The sequence below is a fragment of the Vipera berus genome (assembly GCF_964194415.1).
Source record: "Vipera berus genome assembly, chromosome: 5".
NCBI classification, from domain to species: Eukaryota; Metazoa; Chordata; class Lepidosauria; order Squamata; family Viperidae; genus Vipera; species Vipera berus.
The window spans coordinates 89,730,946-89,752,951 of record NC_138207.1 but is presented as its reverse complement, the minus strand read 5'-3'; the positions used below and the strand labels follow the sequence as shown (position 1 = coordinate 89,752,951).

The 22,006-nt window shown below is 43.9% G+C and overlaps 1 protein-coding gene across 2 annotated transcripts in view; it reads left to right on the top strand.

Annotated features, from left to right (window-relative positions):
* Positions 1 to 22,006, top strand: part of SORBS1 (sorbin and SH3 domain containing 1) — a 129,942-nt gene that overhangs the window by 69,703 nt on the left and 38,233 nt on the right. For both annotated transcript variants that reach the window (XM_081329682.1, XM_081329683.1), the window contains exons 9-16: positions 6,581 to 6,613; positions 7,741 to 7,904; positions 11,810 to 11,873; positions 12,596 to 12,670; positions 12,945 to 13,007; positions 19,891 to 19,938; positions 20,133 to 20,262; positions 21,353 to 21,467. In XM_081329682.1, the coding sequence (XP_081185808.1) occupies positions 6,581 to 6,613; positions 7,741 to 7,904; positions 11,810 to 11,873; positions 12,596 to 12,670; positions 12,945 to 13,007; positions 19,891 to 19,938; positions 20,133 to 20,262; positions 21,353 to 21,467 (692 nt within the window). The remainder of the gene's footprint in view (positions 1 to 6,580; positions 6,614 to 7,740; positions 7,905 to 11,809; positions 11,874 to 12,595; positions 12,671 to 12,944; positions 13,008 to 19,890; positions 19,939 to 20,132; positions 20,263 to 21,352; positions 21,468 to 22,006) is intronic.

Sequence of the window (22,006 nt, the reverse complement as noted above, 5' to 3'; positions counted from 1 at the left end):
CATGTTTGAAAGGCACAGCACTCAGTGTGATCTTACAGAATATTACATTTTTTACATCAATATCTTCTGTGAAGCCCATTCAATTAATTGTGGCCATCATGAAGATAGTAAAATGCTTAATTCCATTGCAGAACTCAGAAGATGGAATCTGCATGCTAAAATGAGTAGCAGGAATCAGCTAGGATAAATTTCAGCCCATGTCTATAACTTGATACCTTTTTCTCATGATTAAGCGTGGCATTATTTTTAGAGGAAGAAGTAGGCTGCTCATTTACATTTGTTCTGTGCAGCCTGAACAAACAGCTGGGCTATGGTCCTCCCCCAAAGTCATGTGATGATCATGATGTGAAAGACATCATAACTGTAAGAAATGTGAAAATCTTCCTTTAACTTCTTTCCATCTACCACTCCTTAAGTACAGGGAAAATGGAAGGTAAAAACCTTATGTAAGCCTAATGTAAATAGTCTGAAACTACTTCCATTCATTCCTCTGAAGAATGTTATGCTGCTTCTCTTAATCCAGACACCGTATTATTTGGCAGGCTTCCATCTCTACTAAAACAAAACAAAAACAAACCATTACTAGTCATCTGACTTCACTCAGAAAGTGAATTAGAGAGATTGCCTTCTGCTCCAGTCTGTCCACAGGTAGTCCTCCAGTTATGGCCATTTGTTCAGCAACTATTGGAAGTTACAGCGGTGCTGAACACAGGATTTATGAACAGTCCTTGAAGTTCCAGCCATTGCAATGTCTCTGTGATCACATGATCATCATTTGTAATCTTCCCAGCCAGCTTCTCATAAACAAAGCCAGTGGGAAGCCAGCAGGGAAGATTGCAAGTCATTTGGTAAGTCTCCTTCTGTCCCCCGGCCTTTCTTAGCTTGCACACACATACCCCATGCCCTCTTTCCCTGGCCTCTCTGCACTCTGTTTTCCCCACCTTCCTTGAGCTCATTCACATGAATGCATGCATATTGTGCCCTTATTTCCTAGCCTCCCTGAGCTTGTGCCACACTGCATACCTTTAGCCTGCATTAGGCCTCCCAGGACGACCTTTCCCCCTGTGCAATACCTTACTTGTGACCAGTGCTTTTTTTGTAAGAAAAAAGGTGCCAGAACTCACATCTTGTTAACCTTTTATTTAAAAAAATTATATATTCAGTTCTTAACACAAATTTAATTTATTGTATTTAAGGCAAATGTTCATAGTAAATTTTACATTACAAATTTAAAAAAGACTTTCAATTCACCAATGATTTTTTAAAAGAAAGAAATTATCTTTCGCACGTAGTCAGTCACTGTACACACACCCATAGACGTCAGTTGTGTAACGAAATATAATGGTCGCCGCCAGCAGTAAGCACTCAGCACACGACCACACAACCAGTCACAAGCCGAGCAGTGCCATAAGCCGAGCAGTGCCACAAGCCGAGCAGCGCCATCACAACCAGTGCAGACGAAGTACGCATACATCGGACTCGACACACAAGCAGCCCGCATGCACCATTTTAATGATTTTGCTGCCAACCTGCTACACTTGACAGGGCAATTCAAGTCCACGTGAACCAAACATCAAATTTTCAAAAGTTACTTTTAAAACTTGGAAAATCTGTTCAAAAAAGGTCCCGGAACTCTGTTCCAGTGCGTTCTATAACAAAAAAAGCACTGCCTGTGACTTCCTCACTTCCTGCTTAGCAACCCTGCATCATGGGTTACAACAATAACTGGGACTGGGTTGCCTTTGGTCATGTGACATTGCATTTTACAACCACATCCCTTGATGATGGCAATCTCAGTCCCAATTGCTTCTGTAACTGGAGGACCAACTGTTATGTTCAAGAGCATTCAGCTGTTCAAAGATGACATAAACTCTAAAATAAGGCCTTGTTTTTCAACCTAAGCTTTCATAAGCTGCCTGATGGTCTATTTATGATGGCTTTCTTTACTTGTGGAGTATCAGAGATGCTTAGAACTTGTCCCTTTGTGATTTCATGAAGTTCTATGAGAAAGACTTTGCTGTCTTGTCTTCAGATTTAAAGTTCTACGGAGGGTAGTTCTCGTCTCTTTGCTATAACCTTTCTTCATTTGGAGAATGATGATTGAAGATGTTGACTCTTATGGGCTGGTTATGTTTGGATCTGGTATTGCTGAACCTTTGGATCTTAAAAAATGTTTGGTTTTAGATCACAAGGACTTATTTGGAGCTGTTGTGAATTAAATATCCATTTATGGGATACTGTTGCACACTTACCAAAGAATATACCAAACATTTATCAACATTACTTTTGGTCTGGTGAATACAGATATAAACTGGCTTGCAAATAAATCAGGATTGATCAGTAAATTGGGATTGATCAGTAAAAGTAGGGAAGAATCTTGAGACCAGATTCTATTCTAAGAATCACAAATAGCTTCCACCTCAATAAACCAGAATAAATATTTTTGATCGTACATATTAAATGTTCCAGTTGGAATCTTGCATCTCACTTAATTCAATAAAGGTGCAGCTATATGTTGCTCGGAATGTGCACCATATATAATTATTCTTGAATAAAACATATATGGGGACCTTGTAAGGCAAGACATCCTTACTCAGACTTAGTCCCCATTAGTGTGTATGGACTGTTTTGTGCTGTCCCAATGTTTTGGGCTTCAGTGCCCATATTGCTGGTAGCAAGTTAGTGTTGTAGCTTCCAGCAAGGATAATGTCTATGAAGCACTTGGAAAGTTCTTAGGGATTTTTAGCCTTCTGAAATTGTGAAAAAAATGTATGTACCGTATATACTTGAGTATAAGCCGACTCGAGTATAAGCCGAGACCCCCAATTTCACCCCCAAAAACTGGAAAAAGTTATTGACTCGAGTATAAGCCGATCCGCCGTTCTGCAAGCCTCTGCCGCCAGCAGAGGCTCGATCCGCCATTTTGCAAGCCTGAATACACAGGAATACCCTGTGTGGCCGCGGCTCTCGGGGAAGCCCTGGCTGTCCGCTTCCTCGCTCCACGCTGCCATTCGGGGCCCGCGTGTTCCCCGGGCAAATCGCGGCGCCCAGCAGGCGAGGAAACACGCCCGCTCCAGTCGCCCCCCCTTCCCTCAGGAGACGCGAAGCAAGTGACCGCCCGGAGCTTACCGAGGACTTGCGCGCGGCCGAGGCTTCGGTGCTTCCAGGATCGCGCGCACCTCCCCAAACCTCCCCAAACGTCGGCAGGTCTCCGTTCCTCCGCGCAGACCTGCCGACCTTTGGGGAGGTTTGGGCGCCTCCCCAAACCTCCCCAAACCTCGGCAGGTCTCCGTTCCTCCTGCCGACCTTTGGGGAGGTTTGGGCGCCTCCCCAAACCTCCCCAAACCTCGGCAGGTCTCTGTTCCTCCGCGCAGACCTGCCGACGTTTGGGGAGGTTTGGGCGCCTCCCCAAACCTCCCCAAACCTCGGCAGGTCTCCGTTCCTCCTGCCGACCTTTGGGGAGGTTTGGGTGCCTCCCCAAACCTCGGCAGGTCTCCGTTCCTCTGCGCAGACCTTTGGGGAGGTTTGGGCGCCTCCCCAAACCTCCCCAAACCTCGGCAGGTCTCCGTTCCTCCTGCCGACCTTTGGGGAGGTTTGGGCGCCTCCCCAAACCTCCCCAAACCTCGGCAGGTCTCCGTTCCTCCTGCCGACCTTTGGGGAGGTTTGGGCGCCTCCCCAAACCTCGCCAAACCTCGGCAGGTCTCCGTTCCTCCTGCCGACCTTTGAGGAGGTTTGGGCGCCTCCCCAAACCTCGGCAGGTCTCCGTTCCTCCGCGCAGACCTGCCGACGTTTGGGGAGGTTTGGGCGCCTCCCCAAACCTCCCCAAACCTCGGCAGGTCTCCGTTCCTCCTGCCGACCTTTGGGGAGGTTTGGGCGCCTCCCCAAACCTCCCCAAACCTCGGCAGGTCTCCGTTCCTCCTGCCGACCTTTGGGGAGGTTTGGGCGCCTCCCCAAACCTCGGCAGGTCTCCGTTCCTCCGCGCAGACCTGCCGACCTTTGGGGAGGTTTGGGCGCCTCCCCAAACCTCCCCAAACCTTGGCAGGTCTCCGTTCCTCCTGCCGACCTTTGGGGAGGTTTGGGCGCCTCCCCAAACCTCGGCAGGTCTCCGTTCCTCCGCGCAGACCTGCCGACGTTTGGGGAGGTTTGGGCGCCTCCCCAAACCTCCCCAAACCTCGGCAGGTCTCCGTTCCTCCTGCCGACCTTTGGGGAGGTTTGGGCGCCTCCCCAAACCTCCCCAAACCTCGGCAGGTCTCCGTTCCTCCTGCCGACGTTTGGGGAGGTTTGGGTGCCTCCCCAAACCTCCCCAAACCTCGGCAGGTCTCCGTTCCTCCTGCCGACCTTTGGGGAGGTTTGGGCGCCTCCCCAAACCTCGGCAGGTCTCCGTTCCTCCGCGCAGACCTGCCGACCTTTGGGGAGGTTTGGGCGCCTCCCCAAACCTCCCCAAACCTCGGCAGGTCTCCGTTCCTCCTGCCGACCTTTGGGGAGGTTTGGGCGCCTCCCCAAACCTCCCCAAACCTCGGCAGGTCTCCGTTCCTCCTGCCGACCTTTGGGGAGGTTTGGGCGCCTCCCCAAACCTCCCCAAACCTCGGCAGGTCTCCGTTCCTCCTGCCGACCTTTGGGGAGGTTTGGGCGCCTCCCCAAACCTCGGCAGGTCTCCGTTCCTCCGCGCAGACCTGCCGACGTTTGGGGAGGTTTGGGCGCCTCCCCAAACCTCCCCAAACCTCGGCAGGTCTCCGTTCCTCCTGCCGACCTTTGGGGAGGTTTGGGCGCCTCCCCAAACCTCCCCAAAGGTCTGCGCGGAGGAACGGAGACCTGCCTAGGTTTGGGGTGGCGCCCAAACCTCCCCAAAGGTCGTCAGGAGGAACGGAGACCTGCCTAGGTTTGGGGTGGCGCCCAAACCTCCCCAAAGGTCGGCAGGAGGAACGGAGACCTGCCGAGGTTTGGGGAGGTTTGGGGAGGCGCCCAAACCTCCCCAAAGGTCGGCAGGAGGAACGGAGACCTGCCGAGGTTTGGGGAGGTTTGGGGAGGCGCCCAAACCTCCCCAAAGGTCGGCAGGAGGAACGGAGACCTGCCGAGGTTTGGGGAGGTTTGGGGAGGCGCCCAAACCTCCCCAAAGGTCGGCAGGAGGAACGGAGACCTGCCGAGGTTTGGGGAGGTTTGGGGAGGCGCCCAAACCTCCCCAAAGGTCGGCAGGAGGAACGGAGACCTGCCGAGGTTTGGGGAGGCGCCCAAACCTCCCCAAAGGTCGGCAGGAGGAACGGAGACCTGCCGAGGTTTGGGGAGGTTTGGGGAGGCGCCCAAACCTCCCCAAAGGTCGGCAGGAGGAACGGAGACCTGCCGAGGTTTGGGGAGGTTTGGGGAGGCGCCCAAACCTCCCCAAAGGTCGGCAGGAGGAACGGAGACCTGCCGAGGTTTGGGGAGGTTTGGGGAGGCGCCCAAACCTCCCCAAAGGTCGGCAGGAGGAACGGAGACCTGCCGAGGTTTGGGGAGGTTTGGGGAGGCGCCCAAACCTCCCCAAAGGTCGGCAGGAGGAACGGAGACCTGCCGAGGTTTGGGGAGGTTTGGGGAGGCACCCAAACCTCCCCAAAGGTCGGCAGGTCTGCGCGGAGGAACGGAGACCTGCCGAGGTTTGGGGAGGTTTGGGGAGGCGCCCAAACCTCCCCAAAGGTCGGCAGGAGGAACGGAGACCTGCCGAGGTTTGGGGAGGTTTGGGGAGGCGCCCAAACCTCCCCAAACGTCGGCAGGTCTGCGCGGAGGAACGGAGACCTGCCGAGGTTTGGGGAGGTTTGGGGAGGCGCCCAAACCTCCCCAAACGTCGGCAGGAGGAACGGAGACCTGCCGAGGTTTGGGGAGGCGCCCAAACCTCCCCAAACGTCGGCAGGTCTGCGCGGAGGAACGGAGACCTGCCGAGGTTTGGGGAGGCGCCCAAACCTCCCCAAACGTCGGCAGGAGGGAGACCTGCCGAGGTTTGGGGAGGTTTGGGGAGGCGCCCAAACCTCCCCAAACGTCGGCAGGTCTGCGCGGAGGAACGGAGACCTGCCGGGGTTTGGGGAGGTTTGGGGAGGCGCCCAAACCTCCCCAAACGTCGGCAGGTCTGCGCGGAGGAACGGAGACCTGCCGAGGTTTGGGGAGGCACCCAAACCTCCCCAAACGTCGGCAGGTCTCCGGATGGCGGTGGCTTGGGAGAGGTGCGCGCGATCCCGGAAGCACCAAAGCCTCGGCCGCGCACAAGTCCTCGGTAAGTTTTTTTTGTTGACTGGAGTATAAGCCGAAGTGGAATTTTTCAGCCCAAAAAGTGGGCTGAAAAATTCGGCTTATACTCAAGTATATACGGTATGTCAATTTGTTTGAATCAAATATGTGAACATGTTACTCATTCATTATATATGGAACTCTTGCTCAGCACTTTTATTTGAAGGGCAAGGGGTTAGAAATATTGGTTTTGATGAAATGCTAATGGGGATGGGGTATTCAAGCTCTTGAGATTTTGTTCAACAGATTGTGAGTGTTTTATAAAGAGTTGAGGGTAATCATGGTTTCAACAATTTATTTGTCTTTTCCCCTCCTCTCTTTCTCACAGCAGAGCAGCAAAAAAGGCTTAGTAGCCTTGCAGGTATGATGCCCCAAATATTGTTACGCTATTTCTAGCTATTGATGTTTCTGCTGCTGTATTCAGTCAAGTGCTTTTTATCTAATAGAGTATCATTAGTGAATCTGTAAAGGAAGAGCTGCAATTCAGGGGTAGAGGAATTGTACTTTTTTCAGTGACTGCGACATATTTATGCTACTTTTCTCTAGAATTCCACAAGGCAATCTTGGGAAAAAGAAGACACTGGGCCCATCATTTAAAAAGAGCTTGAAATATCACCCATATATCCAAGCCACAGATTATGAAATATCAGCAAAGTGTCCTCTCTGTTTGTACCTAATGATTATATGGATTTTTGCAGCCTAGTTCTGATAGTCCATTCCCAGTTTGCCAGAATGACTGATACTTTTCTGTATTGGCATCCAACATTTTCAAAATCATCAAGAATTTATTAAGATCACATTCAAAAGTGGGTGGAATCAATCTTTATTTATTTAAAATGTTAGTTGTTGTTGAGGGGAACTAGTCCAGAACAATACATAAAAGTATGTTAAAAGATTCCGCTAATTAGCTCTGGGATGGATTTGCTCATGATACTCTGGGATGAATGCAGACTATATTGCATGAAAACTGGCTTCACAAGTTTAATTTCCATTTAGAATACTGTTCTTGAGCTCATCGTGTATGTTCTTAAGCATGAGTATGTTGCTTTTTTCCAGTGCATGCTACACTGCATTATCACAGTTTGCTGAAACTTGATGCATTTTGGATGAGTCAGCTTATGATCCTTCCCCCTTCCCAGAAATCTTTCCCTAGAATCTGGCAGAGGTGGAGCTTAAAGACTGCTGCATTGTAGTAACAGTTACATTAGAGAAATTAACTGTTGCTAGGTCTATGTGGTGCTTGCCTATGTGGTGCTTTTTGATCTGAGATTCAGTGAATAGTTTAAAACAATATATTCTGCAAAATAGTTAGAATGCACTGTTAAAGGAAATATGTAACAGATACTTTCTTTTCTAAAATTCCTTCTTTATTCAGTCATTTTGAAAATTACATTCTTTTAAAAATCAATAAGATACTTCATTTGTATTTCCCCAAGGTTGTGATGTTAAACATTTTATAACAATGGTGACTGCTACTTTTGTTTACAGATCCAGTGCCTGATCCACCAGTCGCTGATAAAGTAGATGGTACATCTGTTCAACAAAAATTAAATCCAAGCACAGAAGATGCAGTAGAAGAACAGAAGAGAATTGTCAATAATTCTCAGCATATGGCTGATGATACTTTGGATTCCATAGGCATTCCACTAAGAGTAAGGAAATTTGAAATATTTCCCTGTTGTATCAATTCATTTCTGATTGTCTATTTTTTGTTATAGTCAAATTTCAGCCTATAAATTGTTTTGTTAGATATTGTCATGATGTAAATCCATTTAGCATTTGTACATGAAATAAATATTCTGTCTTTAAAAAAAAATCCCTGAATTTCCAGACTTTGGAATCAGAAGGTAAGTTTCTCAAAAATGTGTTGAAAATATATGCATGCAATTGTGGTTTTTCCCCCCGGTAATCCATATATTTCCTAATAGTACCTTACTACAGTCCAAAAGGATGGCAACTTCCCCTGTCCTTGGTTGCTTTTGGAGATTTTCCTCTTTCTTATTAGGCCTCTGAGGACAACGTGGTGCCCTCCAAAGGAAGTCACAGAAATATAGCAACCTGCCTTTAAATCAGGGGTCGGGTGCCCCTATGAGGGTGTGCTTAGATTGCTTGCATGGCAAGAATCACAAAACTCCTACGCCAAAAAAACCACAGATCCTCAGCCATCAGTCAATAATCTCTTGAGATTCTTGTCAGGTTCCATGCATTGGATAGCACTCTTTGGATGGGATGTAACAGCACCACCCTAAGCTCAGGGAATTACAGCCCTTTGCAGTCTTATTTCCCCAGATCCCCCTCCATTAAGATTGCCTGATGACTAACCCTTTTGCCCTGCCCAGACTTTCACAGGGAAGTTATTCTCTTGAGTTTCCTGGAAGACCATCCTCCATGTGGGACAGTATCTCCCTCTGTAGCCACCAGGCAGAGACTAACTAACTAACTGTCTGTCTGTCTCTGTCTCTCTCTGTCTATCCATTCCTCTTTACAGCTTCCCTCCACTTCTTTACCTATAAGTCAAAGTCAGAGACATGAAGGGTATGGGGAAGATGTGTAGAAAATACAGCAATTTCCTTTTAAACTGAGGTAATTTGTGCTGTGGCAGCAACAGCATAACCCACAAACTATTAGAACTCCTTTTAACGTCTTCCTGTTGTTTGCTTCCAAGCTACGGATCAGTTGCATGGATTGGCATCAAATGGGGGCCAGCTTGCTAGTGTTTCCAGTGCTCAGTGCAAAAGATTTAGCAAAGGTCAGAAGCAGCCCCATGTCAGGCTCATGAGCTGCAAGGAGGGTAGGAATCAGACTACCAGAGATAGAAACAGAGATGATAGAGAACCATGTGGAAGCAATCCAGCATGCTGTGAAGAAGCAAAACCTTGCTTTACTTTGCTGAATATCTTAAAAAATATAAGGAGCAAGAAGTGGATAACTTCAGTGAAAACTATGTAACCATGTAGATCATGTCAAACTCACGACATCGTGCAACGTATCGGGACAGTTTTGCCATTGCCAGCAATGGGGTGGGTGCGGCTTCCGGATGACACATCTGGCCTGTGGGCCGGCAGTTTGACACCCCTGATTTAGATTAACAAAGAGGCTGCCTTCTCCTCCAACAAAATCCTGAAATGATTAAAAGTTACTTTGATTGATGTGCCTATATCTACTCTCACATGCTCCCCTGCCCTTCCACAGACAGAGAAGGGAAGACAGAGATGGATCTACATAAGATGCTCAGTGCCTCAGCAGCCATCTAGACATCTAGCCATCAATTTCATGTAGACTTTTTTTGCTAGTGCCACGTAGAGGTGGCCTGAAATGTGTAGCAAATCTAAACAAGCAAGGGACAAGCTCTGGAACATTCCTTGTGCAGCTGCTACTGTGGCAGATTCTTCTCTAGATGTATTCCTGCATGATGACACATGGCAATTGTGTCAGAATTTAGGAAGAGTTTCTGGCTGGCAGCTGGTATGTGGAGCCTGGCAGCTCTTGATGTAATCTTGGATGAATCAAAGAAACAAACGTCCCTTCCTCTAATAAAAAAAGAATGTAAACTTAAGGTGCTATTTTCCTTTAATTTAAATGGATGCACATCCGGATGGTTTTAAGGAAGCTCAAGATTTGGATAACCTGTTATTTGGCTGGCATGTATTTTGTCAGATTGAGGGCTAGACCAAATTTTATGTGACATTTGGAAGGCCATGCTACAAGAGTGAATTATGCCAAAACCCATTTTGGAAGGTGGGTTTCTGGAGTTTTATCAGGTGAAATAAGCACTCATTTTGCTCTCTAAAATCTTCCACAAATGTGAAAAAGGGAACCAGATTTTGGAACCGTATCACCCAACTGTGAAAAACAGCATGCTGGTGAGCTATACAAAACCCTTCAACCCTAGTACTTCATGTATCCTTAGTCCACCAGGAACCCCCTGGGGGTCCGAGATGATATTCCACGGGGTGCAAAAACTTGGGTTTTCAAAATTATAGTGTATATGCATAATTAGTTGCTGTTATTTCCAACTTTTGTAAGGGGTGCAAGAATATATCAGAAGCGTTCTGGGTGGGACGGTATAGAAAAGGTTGGGAACCACTGGTCTAAATTGTACAAATCCTCATGAAATGTAGTTATCCTTCAACATAAGCCTCCAAATGGACTTAAATGGACTCCAGAAGATGGTAGAGGACAGGGAGGCCTGAAGGAATGTTGTCGATGGGGTCGCGATGGGTCGGACACGACTTCGCAACTAACAACAACAAAGCCTCCAAATGTTCCAAAGGCTATAACTATTAATTCAAACTACCATAGATGGTTGTGGGTATGGAGGTTAGTGGTCAAAGACTAAATTTGAAAATTTATTTTGAGGAGAAGAATGATATAGTGTTACCTTTCTCAGGACATCAAAGTTTCTAAAGGCCATCAACCATCCAACCAGCTATGGAGATAAGTGACAGAGCCAGTGCCAAAGCAATAATACAATCTAGAAATTGATCGTTGTTATTTTGGTGCCTAAAACTGATGCTGTCACAAGAGCTAAGTGGTATTTAGTGTAGCTCAACAGTATAGAATTTATTCAAAAAGAATTTGGAAGCTCTTTTAATGGTTATCTGTGACTTCAGTTTTCCCCACTTGCCTGTAGAAATGATTAACCTTGCTTTCAGATGTTTGGTGATCATCCAAAGTTAGTGAATCCCTGCTTTGCTAAGCTACATTCTCTGAAGATTCCAGGATCTTAAAAATTCCACACAGATTTTTGCCCAGATCTAGAACCCCAAAGTGTGAATTCACAGATAACCACTTGAAGATCTACAATTACAAGTAATCGGTTCTTACAACAGCTATACCAATTCACATTACTTTAATATTGCCTAGGTTTTGGTCCTAAATGTGTGATAGCAAGACTGCCTGTAGCATTGGTGTGAAGAGCCATGTAATATGTGTTTATTGGCCATTTTTACATTTGACATTCTACTATCATAGTATTAATTGGGTGGACTGATATGACATTGAACATGCAGTTTGATAAAACAGCTAAAAAGAACATAATCAGTGTCAGAGATCACAAACACTAAAGATTCTGATTTAGACAAATCAAATGAAGTAATATTATAAGCAGTCAACAAACAGCTTGAGAAATAACAAGAAGTGAAATGGACAGCATTTAATGAAGAGATTTGAATGAAATTAGTACAATGATGTGGAACCTGTAGATGTCTCTGATGGTACTGTTGGTTGTGATGGTTGGTGCTGTAGCAACATCTGCAGAACTGCAAGAACTCCATACTTGTATTAGAATTACATTGGCAAAACACCACCGTTAAAATTGGAAATTTAGGACGGACTTGCCTTCCTAAAACTTTCTGTGTCCCATACATTTCTTGATTAATCACTAGAACAGTCCAAAACCCCACAGTTGAAAAAACAGGTCTTTCGCATCTCCAGATTTTCCAGGGAGCCTATGATGAGCAGAAATTATTAACATAAGGTAATAGATGTAAGATACCATAGTTGAATGGATGTTTCAGTCTTTTCAAATGCTGTGTTATCTTTCTTTTTCAATTAGAATTCAGAGCGATCCAAGGACTGGTACAAGATAATGTTCAAACAAATCCACAGATTGACAAAAGGTATACCTACCGTAATTTAAAATATTCTGTCTATCTACTTACCTATTTATTTTGGGATGGAATATTCTGGTTTAGTGGGGGGTGGTGGTGTAAGAAGGCAGCTAAAATGAATTCAGGATGTGGCTTTAAACTTTCTCCCCAAGAAGTCTCCTCCCCTATACCTCCCTCAAAAAACAGCTGCTAGTTCTGAGACGGAATTCTCCCATAGCTGCCAGTGGAAAATTCTCCCAGAACCTATAGCAAGGAGAACCAGGATTCTAACCAGGTAACTAAGTAGTCCTAACCCCATTTCCTACCCTCAGGAGTGCATCGTATCACGCATTCACACATACCTTTGGCCAATTTGCAACTAAATGTATGCTGAACTATCACACTCTACCAAAGAGAATTCTCCTTTGGAAGCATTTCTAAAGGAAATCCTCTTTCCTTAAGTTGAATCAGAATTGATACCAAAACTGCAAGATTTCTGTGCCTACCAATTTAGCACTAAGGACTGGTTAATTTGAGACAAACCATCTTGGAATGCATGAAAAGCACTCTGTGCTGATATGCTGCCCATGGCTGAACTGGAGGGGCAGCCTAAGACTAAATTATGCATTTTTGAGGGATGGCAACCCTGTCCAGGTTGTGTGTATTAGGAGTTTCCCCTAATATATCCCACTCCATTTACAGTATATATTTCCTCTCTGTTCTTTTTTTTGAAATGTGCTCTTCCTGCACAGACCCTCCTGAAGAAAACCCTTATTGCCCTACCTACATATTCCCTGAGCTTCCTGCTATTCAACCCCAAAGCAAAGGTACCATAAGTTTAGCAAGAATATATCTTGTTTTGTGTTTGGCTAACCATAGTTTAATCTGTCATACTACAATATGACTCATTAAAAATTGAATGCTATTCCGATTGTCTCCTTGTTTTGTATTGATGGAGACCTTCTGCTCTCTCTTGGGAGTAGTGAATATTAGTAGTGAAGTGGGATACAAAAACATAATGGGATAGAAAATTGAGAAGGGATGAAGTTCCTCCATTTAAGCATGGCTGCTCTCCAACCCCACTGCTTTTCTCTGCTGCAGAACAAAATCCTTATTCTCCTACTTACCAGTTTCCTGTGTCTACTCCTAGCCCTAGATCTGAAGGTAATTTGTTAAGATCCATTGACTTTTGCTTTTGAACAAGCTTCTGCTTTATTAATTTTCCAGCCAGAGTTTTTGTAGTTGCCTAGTCTCCTTTGCTGTCTTTTAATTGTAGTTGCCAATTGCTTTTTGCTCTTACATCTTCAATGATACAACCTCTTTCTTAGCTTTGCCTCGCTCTAATTAATGTTGTGGAGCTTGGATTTTCTGTGGTTTGTATTGTCAGTTCAAGATAGTTATCCAGGCATCTGAAATCACATAGCACATGGATACCAGACCATAAAGACACACATTCTTATTAAATGGAATGAAAAATCTTGAATGCATATTTGTCAAGGCCTCCTTTACCTAGGGCAAGGCCAGTGCAGCAGTGATGGTTGCAAGATCCAGCATGTTTTGTGTGTCACCCACATCTACAGGACAGTATTCCCTATTAAAAATTGTGTACAGTATTCATATTTCAAGTGATCTACTTTCTATGAAATAACAGAGTTGCATCCAATTCTGAAATGGAAAGTTGTTACCCATAGCATTCTTATAGATACAGACGAAGCTATGGCATCTTCTACCAAAGGCTAATCCCTGGAAGACTTAAGCTACTTTGAATATTATTGGCCTAGTAGTGCAACTTTAAAATGTGTAGACTACAACTCCCCAGCCAGCCATGGGGAATTCTGGAGTTGAAGACCATGTGTCTTAAAAGTTGCCCAGATTGAGAAGATGGGTCTAGTCTAGTGACTCATGGTGGACCACATTTTTAATCCAAACAAAGTTTGGGTCAGACATACTTCTTTGCCATGTTGAAGAAGAGGTTCCCAATCCAGCAGTTAGAATACTTGACATTGGATGGCTCAAAGGTGATATTTTGGTACAAAAGCCTACCTATCTTGATATTAATAGCATTGGTGTCAGAATTGTTGTTTCTCACTGTGATGAATCATTAGGCTAGTTGAAAAAGGTATTTCCTCTGATGATTAAGTGGGGCAAATGAGAGTGGAGGGTCACTGTCACTTATCTTTCATCAGATAAAGTGACATGTCTAAGCAACTGGTTTTCCTTGTTTCATGACAGAGGTAGCTTTAGGTAAGGTTTGTAACTGCTGCCGATTGAGTACCTATTTAGCAACTTAAAACTAGAGCTACTCATTAGGCTCTAGATGACTTACAGTTATAAAAGCAGAAGAACACATGCAAGGCTATTCCTTACTACTGCTATTACCTAATGAAGGTCTTCCATTTGTGTAACTGATAATTTACAGTTTTCATTGTCTTTTTAAAAGACAGGACAATGACTTTGGGGGCCAAGCTATTCTAAAATGAGAAGGCAGCTGTGGAGGAGGCCATCATCATCCACCCCCTATCCTGATCTCTTGGGGAGATCCAGTGGTGGGATTCAGCCGGTTTGCACCAGTTCAGTAGAACTGGTAGCTAAATTTTGCTGAATGCATGCTGCTTCTGGAAGTCCAGTCTAGGCCTGGGAGGTCTGGAGGAGGCATCCCAAGCCTAGAACGGCCCACTGGAAGTGCATGGATGCCACTCCCGGAAGTCCATTCTAGACTTGGGAGGCCTGCAGGAGGCCTGCCAGGCCTAGAACAGCCTGCCAGAAGTGCGTGGAAGCCACTTCCAGTAGTCTGTTCTAGGCCTCGGAGGCCCAGGCCTACATCCAATAAGAGAACCGGTTGTTCAGGTATTTGAATCCCACCACTGGGGAGATCCCATTCACATCAGTGCCTTCAGGCTGGACTGCACAAAGCAGAATGTTCTATTGAAGAGCATAGTACCAAAGATAAGAAAGCCCAAATTTTAAAGGACTTTTTAGTCCATTATCTTGAATTGGGCCTCAAAACCTACAGGCAACTAATAGAACTCTTGTAATACAGGCATTATTCTGCCAGGTTGGTTAGTACTAGACAGCAAGTGGATAGTCATGTTCTATGCCACTGCAGCTTCTGAGTTGCAGTAGTGTAACTGGGAGATTAACGGGGTGATCCCTCCTGGTCAGGAAAAGGTCACAGTGTCATATTCTGGCTGAAAAGCCCAACCAAGCAAAACACATGATAAGCTCCAATGTTAACTTTATTAGGCATAAACAATCTGGCAAGTTTGAAGAAAAGCTAACTCTGAAACTAAGGCAGGAAACAGATAATTAAAAGAGCAAAACTTTCCCTCCCCTGACAGTTCAGGTCACACTGTCCAATTCCAGCAATTGTTATTGTTAAAGCATTCTCTCAACTGTCTTCGGCTCTCACGCTGATAGGGAGCACCTGTAAATCCCAAATTCTTCCATCCCACCCCCTCCCCTGTAACTGTTGGCAAGCTAGCAGCTCTACAGCGGTCCTAAAGACAGTAGGATTCATAGCATGATAGGCTAGTCCCCTAAAAGAAAAAGGGCACCTGGAAAACAAAAGGAAGCACATTATTGCCTGTTAGTTTCCCCTCACGTTGGTCCCGGCTTCTGGGAGTATTTAGTGTGGAATTGCTTCACTAAACGATCCACTTGTACATGCTGTAGCTTCCAACATCGGGTGACCTTCCCATTGGATTAAGTATCACAATTTTCCCTTGTGGATTCTAGAATTGAGGATCTGCTTAACTTCATAATGCATTTCCCCCTCTACCACTATTGGGGCTGGGGCTGTTTCCCCTACTGGCCTTGTTGTGGATCCCCTGTGTGGCTTCAGTAAGCTGAAGTGGAACACTGGGTGAACTTTACCTAACAGCCTTGGTAGTTTTAATTCTATAGTCATTGGATTTATGATTTTTACAATAGGAAAAGGACTGATGAACCTCTTCCATAACTTCTTGCAACTTTGTTTCAACTTAAGATATTTAATAGACAGATACACTTTATCCCCTATATGGAAAGTCCCCTGCGGAGCTCGCTTTCTATCCGCTTGCCTTTTCTGGCTTTCAGCTGCCTTATTCAAAGCCGCCTTTGCATCACTCCAAACCCTCTGAAAGGAACCCACCCAGTCACTTAGGGTGGTAGAGGATGAGGGCATTCTGGAATGGGCACAAATTCTACTCCTGTGGGTAACTTAAATGGAGTGAAACCAGTACTTCTGTTAAACGCCACTTCTGCAAATGGCAAGAGTTCTGACCAGTTCGTTTGCTGATGGTTGACATAGCAACGCAGGTGCTGTTCCACTATTGCGTTAGCTCATTCTGCAGATCCATTTGTACTTGGATGAAAAGCAGAACTGAGCTCCTGGGAAGACTTAATCATTCTCACAAACTCCCTCCAAAACTTAGCAGTAAATTGGACCCTCCAATCTGAAATAATGCACTTAAGGCACACCATGTAGCTTGGGCTAGTCACCGAAGTGCAGCTATCCTTTCTCCTGTCAGGTTGGAGGGCTTCCCCCAGATCAAACTAATTAACTACCATCGTTTCGTGATCATTGGGGTGTCCCTCCTTCGCCTCTCCGGGGCGACTTTTGACCCATTTAGGGTTTCCAGGCAGGCAAAACCAGTCATAGGGTGCAGAGCTCCGCAATCCCTCAGCTGCGTTGCTATGATGCAAAACTGGAAGTCTCTGACATTCCATTGACATCTAATCATTGTTAATAGATTATCGTCTTCAATGTTATCAAATGACCCCTCAATTGAGTTACTTCAGTTTTTTTCATAGCTGTGGACTCCTCTTGCAATTTCTTGTCCTTGGCCCTTTTGAGTGGTGCTCAAAACTGCATATAAGACTAGACCTGGGTTGCAGGACTGAAGAGTTGGCGATTACATATAAAAATTGGATAATATGCCACTTATCTTACTAGATTTGGGTAGCATTACTTGGGATATTGGAAGATCTACAATTAGGTGCTGGCCCAGGACTACCACAGAGGGTTTGGACCCCCATCCCTGCTGCAACAAAAATATTTTTCTCAATCCTGAAATGCAACTGATTACATGACAGTCGTCAGTCATCCAAATTATTCAAATCATAGTGCAATAACTCAGCTTACTTCTGTCAATAGCATTTGCATAGCCATTCACTTGCAGGATTCCTTTGCTTTGAGCTTTCTTCTATGGACTGGAAAGATGAATGAGAGCCTCCCCTGAGGATTCAACTTCATGAATTTCATTCATTTATCTTCAGAGTTCACAGATGTAGCTGATCTTAGCAGTGGCATCCCCACATAAATTAGGAACAAGATAAAATTGTCAGACCTAATAAGTCTTGGAAATTGTCCCATCCCCTTCTACATAATGTATCCCTCCAGATCCTTGAAAAATAATATGATGTCCTCATCTTCTACTGATATATCTAAAAGAGGGGTCTTCAAACCTGGCCCTTTTATGACTTGTGGACTTCAACTCCCAGAATTCCTTATCCAGCGTGCCTGGCTGAGGAATTCTGGGAGTTGAAGTCCACAAGTCATAAAAGGGTCAGGTTTGAAGACAACTGGCCTAAAAGCCCCATTTGTTTTTTTAGCAGCCATATCAGCCAGTTGAATCATATTTAGCTTGTAAGTGTTCAACTGCAATTCCAATGTCCTTTTCACTCATACTGTAGCCCAAACCAGAAATCCTCCATTTGCATGTGTGTTGTGTGTTTTTTTTGCCTGTGAGTAAGTTTGCGTTTGTTGCTATTTCCATTTCAATCCACTTCTTCTGACAAAAATCTATCAAGATCATTTTGAATTTTATTTCTGACTTCATAGTCTCATAGTTGCCCTATCCAGTTTTCTGGTAAGTATTTTACTGTACCAAAGAGTCATATGGCACCTTACATTGTAGCTCTCCCAACTTGATGAAGAGCCATTGATGAGCATTCTGGGTGAAGTTTCAGGCCAGCTATGGATTAAATATATAGAAATCTCACCCAACCAAACTTGAATAACTTGCTAATCAGAATGCCATGCATACATTGTCAGATGTTTTACAGCATTTCTACTTTGTATGCAAGACATTACCTGATCCAGAAATAAAATTAATCTGACAACAAGATATGCTGCATTGTTTTCTAAGAACCTAGGCACCAGTGGTTTTTATTACAGTTTTGTGTAATAATCTTCCCAGATACAGTGCCACCTTATAAAAACACTGTCTAGTTACCTAAGCAGTTGTGATTGTATGGCTAATCCTAGAGGTATTGGAGAAGAAGCTCTCCTCTTTGCAGGTCCCATGACGATCAGACCTTGCTTCACTGAATTCAGAAAGCAGGTGCAACCCTTGTCTTCCCCTCATTGTATTTTCATTTCAGGTGACATCCATTCTGTAATTGCCTGGTTGAGTCCCTCGCTAGGATCCCTGGTGGAATTGTTTTTAATTCCTAAATCTGCTGCTATCATTCCTTTAAGAACCTTCTGCTTCTCACATTTCTTTCCTTGTATGGCATGAATGTATCAGATCGGCGGTCTGGAGACTGTCCCAGTTTCTTTGACCATCAGGCAATTGTAAGCGGCAAATTACTAAAGCAGGGGTCTTCAAACTTGGCCCTTTTATGACTTGTGGACTTCCAGAATTCCTCAGCCAGGCACACTGGCTGAGGAATTCTGGGTTGAAGTCCACAAGTTTGAAGACCCCTGGACTAAAGGATGCACTTTAATTTCCAGTCCTGTGGGAATGTTTGTAAAAAATATTTATTGATCAAATCTTTGTAAATTTTATTTTTTTATTAAATATCTACACTGTCCATCTCACCTAAAGTGACTCTGGGTGGTTTGTAAATGGCTCCTTAGCCTGAAAAGTTCAGTGCTCAAATGCAGGCTGGAGGTCCATAGATTCATTCTTTTCTGATTTTCCATCAGCTCTGCTGCGCAAAATATATGTTTTCAAATGTGAGGCAGTGTTGTTTTGCTAAGTGTAGACCATCCTTGCTAAATTACCTTGTATTATGAGAAGTTTGGAACGTTTCACTGAGGGATTATGAAGAAACTTTTCCTAGGATTTTTTGATACTTCATAGACCTGGAAGCTTAGTTAGTGAAATGAAAATGTTTGGAGCATGTGAATCATTGCAAGGTGGGAGGAGAGTAAATGGAAAATTTTGGTTCTAATTCCAGAGTATGAGACCACTGGGACATATTAATTTGAATAAACAAAGGCCTATGGAGTTAGCATTGTATTTTTGGCATTCAGTTTAAAAAGGTTGAGATTGGAATAGTAACTTGCATTTTCCATTCCAAGGTATTTTCAGGTACCCTTTTTATTATTAAGGAAGAATGCTGTGATTCTGGGAAAGTTGATGTGATAGATATGTATATGATTTCTGTAAAAATAGTTTAGAATATGATTTGAATGAATACAGCTGCAAACCTGTGTATAAATCAGTATATATTTTAAATACATTAGGACTGAGTTTTGAGGACATGTACATAGGACTGGATTGTAATATTGATAAAGGGGCCTGGTTCATATACTATATTGCAGTTTAATGCAATATCTGAACACATCTGGTTTGATTTGCTGTTATTTGCACATCACCGTAGTTTATTCATAATTTTGGTTTAATGTTACATGTATACCAGATCTCATGCAGTTGCCCCATTGAAGCCTTCATGTACTGTATCTCCTCTGCTTATGGAGAGAGAAAGGCCAGCTCTTGGCCTTCCCTGTACACATTCAAAGAGTTTCAAGTTATATTTATTAGGACAAAGCTTTATTAGGTCCTAATAAATGGGGTGACATGAAAACTGTGTGGGCATTCAAGTATACATGAATACTGAGTGTATTTAATTCTTGGAGTTATGAATAACCTATCCATATATTCCTTGCAATGTACTGATGGCTGCTTTTGCGTAAAGAATGCAGTGTCTTTGTTATTAATCAAACTACCAGAAATGATAATAGAATTTGCACTTGGATTCATAGAGTGGCAGAAGGGGAAGCCATAGTCATAAATATATCATAGAATATCTAAACAGCAAATTATGGTGTTTTTTTCAGATGAGGATTCTGATTCATATTTTCCACAGGACTCTTTTGGCAAAGAAGGTAAGTATTTTAACATAGAAATGAGTTATATGAGTGCTAAAGGTTGTATGAAAAAGAAAGCTACATGATGTGCTGAATAAATCTTATTCTAGTTGAAAAAGCATTATATACCCAGAGTACAACAAACCATTGTGTTTTGGAATATTAGTTCCTTTGTTCTCCTACAACACATGTCTGACTATGTCCCTTTGCAGTAACAGCACAAACTTCAGTGCCCCGTTCCAAGAGTGAGAATGATACCATCAACACAGACAAGACAATGAAGAGATCATTCACTTTGCCGCTGCCCGCTCGTTCTTCATCTCTTAAATCGAACTCAGAGAGGTAATCATAGATAAGAACAGTTGAAGTAGTAGCTCAGGGCGATACAACTAGCAGCAAACAAATAAGCCACTTTGGTGTGGTAGTTAAGGTGCTGGCCTAAAAACTAGGAGAGGATGAGTTCTAGTCCTGGTTTGGACATGAAAGCTGGCTGAGTGACTTTGGGCCAGTCACTCCCTCTCACCTCAACCCATAGGCCTGTTGTGGGGAAGGTGGGAGGAGTATTAGGTATGTTCACTGCCTTGAGTTACTTATCAAGTAATAGCACAATTCAAAAAAATGAAAAATAATAAACTAAATTGAAAACTAGGTTTTCCTATATCGTTCACAAAATAATATATAGTAAGCACATAAATTTTAGATAAAAATTTTTATCCAAGTAAGTGTATTTTGGGTTCATCTTGTGTTCTGTTTGCTATGGCACAATTATGCAATGAAGGTTAACAATCTTCTCGGCTCCATTTTAAATAAGTGGTGTCTTAAATGTGGCTAAATGTGGCTTTTTGGCTAAAAATTAGGAATTGGCTTAACTGAGGTTCCAAAGTTTGCCAATTTCTTTGGGGTGTGTGTGTCTGTGTGTTTGAGTTTCCAGGGAGCATTTATTTGAACAGAGGCTTATTTGCTTTTTATGATGAAAAAGAAGAACAAACCTATAGTACAAATAGACCTACTAAGCCTTACAATGTTCCTCAGCAAAAGGCATGTATGTGAAGCAGGGTTTGTCAGAGAATGGAAATGAGAATGGAAAAAAATTACAAATTAAAGACATAGCTAATACTTTGATTTGTGGCATTTGTAAGAAACAGAATTTTGGTTTGGAGAATTAGTGAAAAAAATCATCCTGCAGACAGATGAAGCTTCCTTTCTTTCTTTTCAGCTTCTAAAACAGACATGTCAAACTCGCAACGTCACGTGACGTGCAACGTATCGGGACGGTTTTGCCATTGCCGGCAATAGGGTGGGCGCGGCTTCCGCATGATGCATCCGGCCTGCGGGCCGGCAGTTTGACAACCCTGTTCTAAAGAAAATGTTGATTGCTGTGAGGTGTGAACAGTTGCACTTTATTTTTCTTTTCTTTTCTTTTTCTTTAAAGGAATGATTGGGAGCCTCCAGACAAAAAAATAGACTCGAGGAAGCACTGGGCTGAACCTAAAAGCATTTATGAATATTGTCCAGGGATGTCCTCAGTTCTGGATAATGAAACATTGGTAATGGTAATTTGATTTTACTTTTATGTGTACGTTTTCCATTGTGCTCTGTGGATTTGGTTCCTTATCTCCTGAAAGCCTGCAAAGAAACTGGCCAAATGATCATGGCTTTATTCTAATTTGAGGAATTGTGAGATTCTCCCTGTGGGATCAACCTGAGAAGCCATGTTCCTATGTGAAGACAGCAGACTGAGGGGCAGAATAAATGCTTGATAGGCCTTCAGGGGGGCTGCTTGCTTTCCACTGCTTTCTTAATGGGTAGCAAGATAGCTCTGCTGCACTTCATCCCTTATTGAGTCACTGCCACATCACAACTGGCAGGGGCAGGAAGGGAGAAGAGGAAGAGGCAGTTTGCACACTGACAGGCAGGAACCAGCCCTCAACCGGCCCCTCTCCTGTTGGGGGAAAGACAAGTGTTCCTTGTGCTACAGGTAAATATCATTACTATTCAGATAATGAAAATACTGCTGTTTCTCATTTTCCTGTGAATAAGGGGAGACATTCTTTCTTTTGTGCCAGCCTTTTTGCTGCAGGATCCC